This window comes from Scatophagus argus, chromosome 10 (genome assembly GCF_020382885.2).
Source record: "Scatophagus argus isolate fScaArg1 chromosome 10, fScaArg1.pri, whole genome shotgun sequence".
Lineage (NCBI taxonomy): Eukaryota > Metazoa > Chordata > Actinopteri > Scatophagidae > Scatophagus > Scatophagus argus.
Window position 1 is genome coordinate 3,822,102 of NC_058502.1, and position 9,563 is coordinate 3,831,664.

At 42.7% G+C, this 9,563-nt stretch overlaps 1 protein-coding gene across 1 annotated transcript; it reads right to left on the minus strand.

Moving 5' to 3' along the window:
* Positions 1-5,136: 5,136 nt before the first annotated feature.
* Positions 5,137-9,217, minus strand: LOC124066080 (protein FAM161A-like). The gene is made up of 4 exons (XM_046402165.1): positions 8,975-9,217; positions 7,569-7,822; positions 6,599-6,763; positions 5,137-6,503 (listed from the first exon to the last, which is right to left on the minus strand). Exons 1-4 carry the CDS (start codon positions 9,080-9,082, stop codon positions 5,627-5,629), a joined length of 1,404 nt encoding a protein of 467 aa, XP_046258121.1. The 5' UTR covers positions 9,083-9,217; the 3' UTR covers positions 5,137-5,626.
* Between the last annotated feature and the right edge of the window lie 346 nt (positions 9,218-9,563).

Sequence of the window (9,563 nt, forward strand, 5' to 3'; positions counted from 1 at the left end):
CTAGAATTCATGTTCGTCCGTTCAGTTAACATCGTCCGTATTGTGATAGTGATGCTACGTTTATACTGACAAAGTTATGACGCTCTGCTTTTTCAGACAAAGTGACCAGAAAATCCTAAACCCTGTTTATCTTATCTCGGCTTCCTGTCAGTTCAGACCACGACGGCAGTGATACATAAAATCAGGAGGGGATGTTTTCTATTGCAATTACTGTTGCTGTGAACCCTAAAGGACTGTTCGAATACTAGATGATGTCTCAGTTTAAGGAAACTTTGTTCTGACTTGGACCTGTAAAAGAGTGTGTGTGTGCACATGTGTGTGTGTGCGTGTGTGTGTGCAACATAAAGCAGCAAGTGAGTCACAATCGGCTTGTTCGCTTACTTCTGAAACTGTTCATGCCATCAATATATTTTGAACACGTCAGGTGCTGATTGTGAGAGGCTGATAAGGCTGTAATATTGTGATATAAATGTGCCACACAAGATACCAAAGAGAAGTGATAAAAATCAGGTTAGTGCAAGACAGTAACTTTGTACTGCTAACAATTTAAAAACTGTGCAAATATTGTGCATTTTTTATAGTTTCTATCAAGAAACAAGTTTAAATATCCCTGTATATTTTTTACTTTGTATGCTGTTACTCTATTTTACCTCGATTTTGCTGGTGCTCTGCTGTGACGACGTGAATTTCCCCACTGCGGGATTTACCGGGACTTACAAAGGCCTATCTTAACTTCTCTTTCCTGTGTAACAGCTGATAGAAATTCAACACATAATATTTTATTTGTTATATTTTACACTTTCTATGCTTGCATTCTAGAAATGTCTTCATGTACTGTCCCTATTGAGAGGCACAGAGAGAAATCTTCTGCCACGACTTACAATAAGCTCTTACTCATGACTCACTTCCTATCCTGCTAAGCAGTGGAACAATTAGGTGCGAAAACTCTATTGTACAACCCCAAACACTAAACAAACCACAGTTCTCTGTCTCTCTGGACCCTCACAATAGAATGTTATCCATAATCTAAATCTGGACTGTCTTTTCTCCATCCATAAAAACACTACACTGCCTGTGGGTCTTGGTCTCTGGTGCACCATCAGTGGTGCACCACCAGGGAATCCACTGAAAAGCGTTCCCAGTCTGAAGAACTATTAATGTGTGCACCAATTAATGACCAGTAGCGACTGGTTGTGCAATTATTATCATACCTAAGGCAGTTAAAATCCTGCTTGTGCTTTGTTTGCTATTCTACTGCAAGGCTACTGAGTTAGACTGCTTTGCTGTTTATCCTAAGCAAATATGAGAGATAACGAACTGCTCTGAGTCCCTGACTAAGTGTTTTACAGGAGTGGTAAACTCTTCTGCTTTAATAGGTTTGTTTGGCTGCAGTCTCACTCCTTTGATCGTGTTATTATTGAAAATTAAAGGAAATACCAGAGACATCGACAGTCTTTCTCAGTAAACATGACATGAACATGTTAAAATACCTGATCAAATCAAAAGTGGGACAGTTTGACTCACTCCAATGCCCATGTATACACAAACATCTGGATACTTTAACTGTGAACTGATTAATGAAAGAGTAAAATTAAGCTGATACCTTCGTTTATCTCACTTCAAGATGATGAACAGCGTGGTTGGGTTAAGTCTTATCACATCAGAGAGACCATAAACTACATTTTATGGGCCTGTTTTTGAAGAAAGGACGTATCAGTTAACTGAATAGCTCCTAACAAAAGTCTTCCTCTTGCTTTTTCCTCCAGTCTCCTCCTCACTAGACTGTTACACTGTGTAACCCTCACCTCCACTTTCTCTCAGCAGTTGGATTTATTTTATTAAGAAAGACACACAAGATAGGATACTTTTCCCAGTTTATTTTAATTTACCACCTGCACACAGTGCAGAAAGTACAAAAGAGGACAATACAGTTAGAAAATCTTTGACATACACAGTATTGAAGCTTAAGGCTGAGAGAAAAAGGAGTTTTAAACGCATCCCACTTCATTTTCTGTGATGACACGGTTAGATCTTAAAAAGCTGAACAGGAAAATCCCCACCAGCAGCAGGACAATGGGAACAGCCACAACGACCCAATGGTGTCGGCTAATCCCTGTCAAGAGATCAGTATGTTTGACATTTAAGGGAACATTTTATTTCACCTCTAAAATCCAATATTTCATTCAAACAATGTGACTAGACACATTTAGCTGCCATCATAACTTACAATTCTGACATGCAGTAATTTCGATGGAGATTTCCACAACAGGGAGCCTCTTAAAGGAAACGTTTTGGGAAATACCCTTATTAGCTTTCTAACTGAGTTGATTTAGGAGATCCATACCTGTCTTATGTCATCGATTCTTCTCATCTAACTCTCAAAATATTAAGCTTTTGAGGCGCATTCAGACTTTTGGGACACATTTGACTGCTCAATCATTTGTGCCATCTGTGTTGAATTGCCCAAGACAACAGCCATGACAACTAAGCTAGTAAGAGACACAAAAAACATGTGGAATATTTTTTTTCTTTTCGGGAAATCGTACAGGTTTTTTTTTTACAGCCCTGAGCATTGTCTTAAACAGGCCACAGGCATCCACCGGGAAGCGGGTGTTGCCTCTACGTAGCCTGTGATCGCCCTCTTTAAACCTCTTGAGTGGAAGCTTACGGCTAGAATTTCTGAATGAAACGTGCAAACAGGATGTGGCTTTTAGTTTCTGAAAACCAAAACAAGACATTCATTTCATTTTCACCTCGAGCTTTGACTTCCTCACAATGTAACATCTGTCTGATAACACGAAAAAACATTTTAGTTTGTCCCTACCTTCCCAGTTCTGAGATTCTGTATTTCCTCTGCAGATGGCTGTAAAAAGAAAATATTCTCACATCAGACCACTCGATAAAATACTTTCACTCCTCTCACGTGAAGCAATGATTGACAGAAAATGCTGATGACTCACAAGTACAGTTGGCTTCATATTGGACTCCCTAAGCAGAAAGAACAGAAGAGGTCATCTCATCTAACTCTGCATCATGTATATTATGACAACTACCTGTATATCATGTTTATAGTATATCTGTAGCACAGACACCTGTACACACCCTGTACATACTGTAAATACTGTATACCTGGCACTTACTGCTTATTGCACTTCTGGTTAGATGCCAAACTGCGTTTCATTGCATTGTACTTGTACATGTGTAATGACAATAAAATTGAATCTAATCTAATCTAATCTAATCTAATCTAATCTAATATCTCTGCAAAAAGTGCATTTACTGTTGCACATGTTTAATACCTCAGAGATGCAGTCCCTCCTATAGTGGATCAGCTCTGAGCATTCACTGGTGCAAAGCTTCGTGTTGCTGTTCATCAGAACCAGTCCATCCATCTCACCCATGTGATGAGCCAGCACGTGATCCTGAGGTTAAGGAGGAGGGAGGGACAATGAAATCATAGCAGACAGCTCTACAAACTACTTCAGATCAGCAGTTCAGTCATCAGGCAGGCATGTCTTACAGTGCTGTTTGTCCACCAGTAATGGCAGTCAGTCGCCTTAAACTCCGGGATGCTGTAAATTGTCCGTAACCCATCCTGAATGACTGTGCACGGAATGACATGCGCACTGCAAAGTGACAGCAATTGCACTGGATGGAGGGAAAAAACAAAAACAAACACACAAATAAATGCCATGAGCATGAATTGGTTTTAAGCTTTGTTGTAGATATGCGACCGCTTCTGAGCACACGTCGTGTTATACCGAGCCTCAAACCGTAAGACTGTGTGGGAATTATTCATTCATTACGGTTTTCACACAGATAGGGACGCGGGAGGAAACGAAGCTCAACCTCCAAAACCGCAGACACTGATACAGAGAGACAGAGAGACAGGTACAGAGAGACAGAGACAGAGAGACAGAGACAGAGAGACAGGAACAGAGAGACGGGAACAGGGAGACAGAGACAGAGAGACAGGAACAGAGAGACAGAAAAATGCATGAGGAGAGGGAAACGTGTTGACTAGGAGCTGTTTGACTCAAATAAACAACGGGGCTCAACAAAAAACAAACTTCTCTCTTCCAGTTTAGTGAATGAATGAATGAATAACGGCTCATCGTTTCTTTACATTGTTTTTCCATTCTACTCTAGCTTGACGACAGCATACATATTACGGTTAAACAGCCGCAGTGAGCACCACACCATCACTCAGACGGTGCGGGATGCAAACTGCACGTCGCCAAACTCTTATGCAAGTGTGTGAAAGTATGAGGAACAAATCGCGCTCCCCGCTACACGGTTTCAATAAGTCCATAAACTGTTACTTACGGAGGGCGAACAGGCACCTCACGACCAGCACGATCCCCGCATCCATCACACCTCCCCTGAGGCACAACCGCATACTGCTCTCGCGTATGAATGTCTGTGTTTAGAAATCGCACATGCCGGCACAAACAACAGGAAGTAGGCTGGATACACGCCCTTTGAAGAGTGTAAGTGTAAGAAGGTAAGAAGACCGCAACTGTACCAAACCCAGTTCCTTGATTCTGATATCTCACATAAGGAACCAGCTAATCCCACTGCCCCCCATCCACAATGTCGAAATAAAAATGTTTAAAAAAGCTTTATTTACACACCAAAAAAAGTAAAATATAAACTACAGGTCAGATCAAACCAGCTGCAACTCTTCTCCACCTGCTGACAAACGGGTCTGCCTCCATTCAGGTCTCGCCTGCAGCTCACCTGTTTCGGCAGCTGCATCTGGCACACATGTGGAGACATCGCGTCTGTCTTTCAGTGTGCACAAAAGAGCTTCCTTTGGTCAGTTTTATGTACACATCCAGCATCTACAGAGCAACGTCATTATTCATGTGTTTCTGGCTGCAAGGCGCATCGCAGTCCTTTTGCAGTCCAGTATTCGGGACATGTCCAACCGAGCTAAACGACGCTTGGTTGGACATGTCCCGCTCATTACCTCATAAATCCTCCACTGGATTTTTCAAGTGACCTCCCTTCACATTGTATGTTTTCACATTATGAATTTATGATAAATAAAACAAACTAGAGACTCTTAAGTTTTTTAAGTTTTATTTTTTTTTCCAAAGCTGTGTGTTTAAAAAGTTTTTTTGTTGTTTTTTTTTGGGGGGGGGGGGGGCATTAAAGGTACCCTGATGAGTTCTTATTCACTGTCAGCACTACTGAGCGCAGACGTCTGTGTGACGTCACAGTCCTGCTGACGGTTTCATGCCAGTCCACAAACTGACAGCTAATGGCAGTAATGGGGCAAGAAATCCAGCAGTGCACCAAAAAAGATGAGACCGAAGACACAGCAACCAAACATGAATGTTAACGACGTATGCTTCAAATTCTCCCAAGAATCAGCTTTACAATTTGTAGGTATTTGTAGATAGAAATACAATTTTGCTCACTAAAATGCCATCCATTTACATTTAAGAGCTTAAAAACGCTTTATGAAAACAACACATAGCTTGTTGCAGGAGATAAAAGGATTAATGTTCAGTATATTGCAAGCTTTGATTACTTTGATGCAGAATTAAACTAATCTACAAGAAAAGCAGTTTGGACAGTTTCTTCCCTCTGTGCCATCTTGATTTATGAACACCGTCTATCACACACTGATGTAGTCGCTCTTGTTGGAGCGTCCACCCGGCTGCAGAGGTGAGCAGGTGTTGCAGGAGGTGGCGGCTTTGAGCGGGTCCATGCTGGACCACTCACTCTCCTTCACCATCTCAATGGACAGCTCTATCTGCTTCTTCACTGGCTTGGAGGATGGACGTCTCTGAGGCCCACAGGAACCGGGAAGGGTTTCTGACTTGGTGTGGAGCACATCCAGCTCCAGGTCAGAGTTTGGATCACTTTGGCCTTCCGTAGCCTCCCTCTCCAGGGTGCAGATACTGAGAAACCGGGGCCGGCGGCTCATGGTCTTGGTGTCTGCTTTGCCATACACAGAGCTGGGCATCGGCCTAGCCTTGAAGGCCTGCCGTTCCTCCTTTGGTACCAGCTTCCCCAGCTCCGCTACAATCTTCGCCTCCCTCTTCCTCCTCTCTCTCTCCAGGAAATGGAAAGGCTGCGGGGAAGCAGCAGCGGACGCCCGGTTTCTTTTCGTGTCACGGTTAGCGGCACTTCTGCTTCGGCTGGATCGCTGACTGGAGCGACGGCTGATAATTTCATAGAGAGGCAGGTGTATGTGCGCTGGTGCTGGCGATGCCCGGAACTTTTTCTGGCACTCTTGGAGCTCCTCCAGCTCCCGTCTCAGCAGCGTGTTCTCCAGCTCGATCTCCGAACGTGTCCGCACCTTGTGCTTCTTCCTCTCCTCCTCTCTCAGCATCATCTGAAAGGGTTTGGGCACGGTGATCTTGGAGTTAGACCTAATCCTGACTGCAGCCTGACGGGACTGTCTTGCCTGTGGTTTCTGATAGGTGGCCTTTGGCTGGAATCTAAACTGCTTCTGGTTCGTCATATCTTCTGGGCTCGGCAGGAAGTCTCTGAAAAGGAAATGTCACAGGTCAACAACAAATACAACATTGAATCAACTAAAAATTGTCAAAAATGCCCCCCCGTCTGCCTCTGCTTCACCAACCTCCCAAAGGTTTGGCCATAGCCAGCTCTTCTTAGATTGTCCAGCTCCAGTTCCCCCATGATGTCTGCACCACAGAGCTCTGACTGGTCAGAACCGCTTGATGTCTCATGGAAATCCAGCTCCTCTTGGGAATTGATCCGCTGGAGTTTCCTGACAGGCGCACTACTGCAAGGCGCAGAGATTTCATATCAGGAAGGAAGAGAAATTAACTTACATGATGAAATAAGCACTGAATGAGAATGATTGCACAACTGCAGAGCAGCAGTACTCATGCATCTGATCTTTGTTTGAACAAGTGTATACTGCAGCTGAATGAAAAGTAATCTGACTCCAATACTGTAGTTGATCTGGACAAAAGTATTGGTGCACAAGTTGACTATGCATTATTAAGTATTTTTCATAGCTATACATTTTGGCAATGCTGATTTTGAGCACCAATCTTGACCTTGAACTACAAAACACATTTACTGAAATCTGGCATAAAATGGAGAACTGCAGACAATGAAATGGCTGAGGAAGTGCAGAGATCTTAACGGAACCACCTTTTTTTTTTTGTGTCTGTCATTCAAAAATCCCCTGCTGTGATGAAGCACACCACAGATAGCAGAGGATGTGAGTTTGCAATTTAACTGTGACATTTATAGATTAAATAAACAAATGAAATATATATTCACGAGATGTTACCCTGTGAAAACATTCTAACCTCAGCCCTTCCTATCGTCTGCTGTACTGTAACATCCAAACACCTGCTGAAAACAGCTCAAGCAGTGGTTTAGAAAATCACCTACACTGTCCAAAATCACTCGAGCTTCTTCTCACACATTTGAGTGTTGTGGTTGGAAAGTGAGCACGATTTCTTTGAAAAATGAAATGATCTTTATTAGTGGAACTCCCAGAGGTGAAAAAGCATTTTGATGTGAACGACTGAACATCTGACTCTTTCATCTGTTGTTGTTGTTACATAACCAACCTGACTGAGAGTCTGGCCTCTCTGTCCTCTTCCTCTCCAGGCCTCCCTCGACCCTGGCTGATGTACATCCTCTCCAGCTCGGCCATGTTCCTCAGGTGGGCGGCCTTCAGCTCCTCCAGCCTCCTGTAGTACTCCTGGTTGGAGAAGTAAACATGCCTCTCCCTCTGCAAGCCGTAGATTTCCAGGGACAGAGAATTGCGAACGCTTCTGGCGCCTTTTCCCTCGTCGCTGCACTCTGAATCAAGATCGTATTCCTTAAAGGTTGGAAGTCGTTAACATTATGCCATTAGGTGGATGCATCCAGTAACAGCAACATAATAGACAATGAGATGTTTCTGTTTGGCTGAGGGTTGAGGTGTTGGCTTAAAAAAGTCCCACATTTTATTGTATTTTAAGTTATTTTTAAATTAGATGTAAAAGGATTGAAAGAGGCTCACAGAAATGTCTGTCTTTAAAATTGTAATAATTCCTACCTAACTGAAATAATTAAACCTTACAGTGAGTCATCCTTTTTTCTTTTTAAGCAGGATGCTTCAGTGGAAAGTTGTGGTGCAGCAGCAACACTGGGTTCAGGGTGCACAGCAGATGCAACGCTTGTATTTCATGTATCAAATCTCATTGACATTTGTGGTGAGGAGGTGAAAGTGGGCAAATTGAACTCATGGTAAATAAAACAAAATCAGCTTTTTGAATAACTATATCTAATGAAGCAACATGTTGGAGTGTTTCTGTGGGAATTTGTGCCCATTCATGCAGCAGAGCATTTGTGAGGTCACACACTGATGTTGGACCAAAAGGCCTGGCTCACAATCTCCGTTCCAGTTCATCCCAAAGGTGTTGGATGGGGTTGAGGTCAGGGCTCTGTGTGGGCCAGTCAAGTTCTTCCACACCAAACTCATCCAACCATGTCTTTATGGAGCTTTGCTTTGTGCACTGGGGCACAGTCATGCTGGAATAGATAAGGTCAGGGGCTGAGCCCAAACCCTGAAAAACAGCCCCATACAACACCTGAGTACAATAATAAAGAGGTGAGTCCCAATACTTTTGTACATATAGTGTGTCTCTTTCAAAAATTTACTGTGTTAATAAAGACACCGCAGCTTATTTAAGTATACATCCCACTATGAAACAGTTTGGATTTATTTTTTATTTTTATATAACAGCATTAAATTAACTTTGCATGAAACAAACTAGTCTTAATAAGTAACATACAATTTTGAAGAAGTCTCATTTGCTTGGATTAATAGTTACAATCAACATGATCACCTGCAGTAGCTCACAATATGTGTAAAACCTGCTGCAGTCTTGTAGATCTTTTTCATGAGGCATAGCAGGCTTTAAATATATATATGTATATTGTCTATCTTTAAAGCTTAATAAGAAATTTTTCATCTTCAAAGCCTCACCTCACTGGTACAGTCCTCATCCCTGCCACCGTAAGGATCTCCTTCTCCTCCATACAAAGCCATCAGTTCCTTGTTTTCCAGACAGGCTGAACGATACATTGCTGTCATCTTCTTCTTTAATCTTCAGAACCGGTCCGAAGCGGAGCAGAGCTTCTGCGTGCCCAGTCTGCACACTGGCCTGCTGAGCAAAATAGCAAAGGATGGGCAAGTCAGAGCAGAGCACCAGCGCAGATTAGCATGAACTTTACTAACACACAAAGACTGAAAGCTTTATCCTCTTACGATCAGGAGGAGTTGTGTGATTTTACCGTCCTCAGGCGTGCCATTGGTCAGGTGCTCCATATGGTCCATATGGCTTATTACTTGCAGACACGATTCAAAGTCAGATAGATGTCTGCATGGATGCTCCCAATCTCATTTACAGATTAACTCTCTTAAACAAATAAGTGCAGATATACAGCATCCTGCACCTGTTGCCGTTTTGCAAATGCTCTGCAGGAGCAAATATGAAGAAGTGAAAAGACATCGTGACATAATACAAATGCCCACAGAGTTTTAGCTGGTCATGTAAATGTTGTCACGTTGTCTG

Coding starts and splice junctions, on each gene's coding strand:
- LOC124066080 (XM_046402165.1), bottom strand. CDS start 9,082: ATGACAGCAATGTATCGTTCAGCCTGTCTGGAAAACAAGGAACTGATG. Junction 7,823..8,974: donor ATGAGGACTGTACCAGTGAG/GTGAGGCTTTGA, acceptor CCAACCTTTAAG/GAATACGATCTTGATTCAGA. Junction 6,504..6,598: donor TATGGCCAAACCTTTGGGAG/GTTGGTGAAGCA, acceptor TTTCCTTTTCAG/AGACTTCCTGCCGAGCCCAG.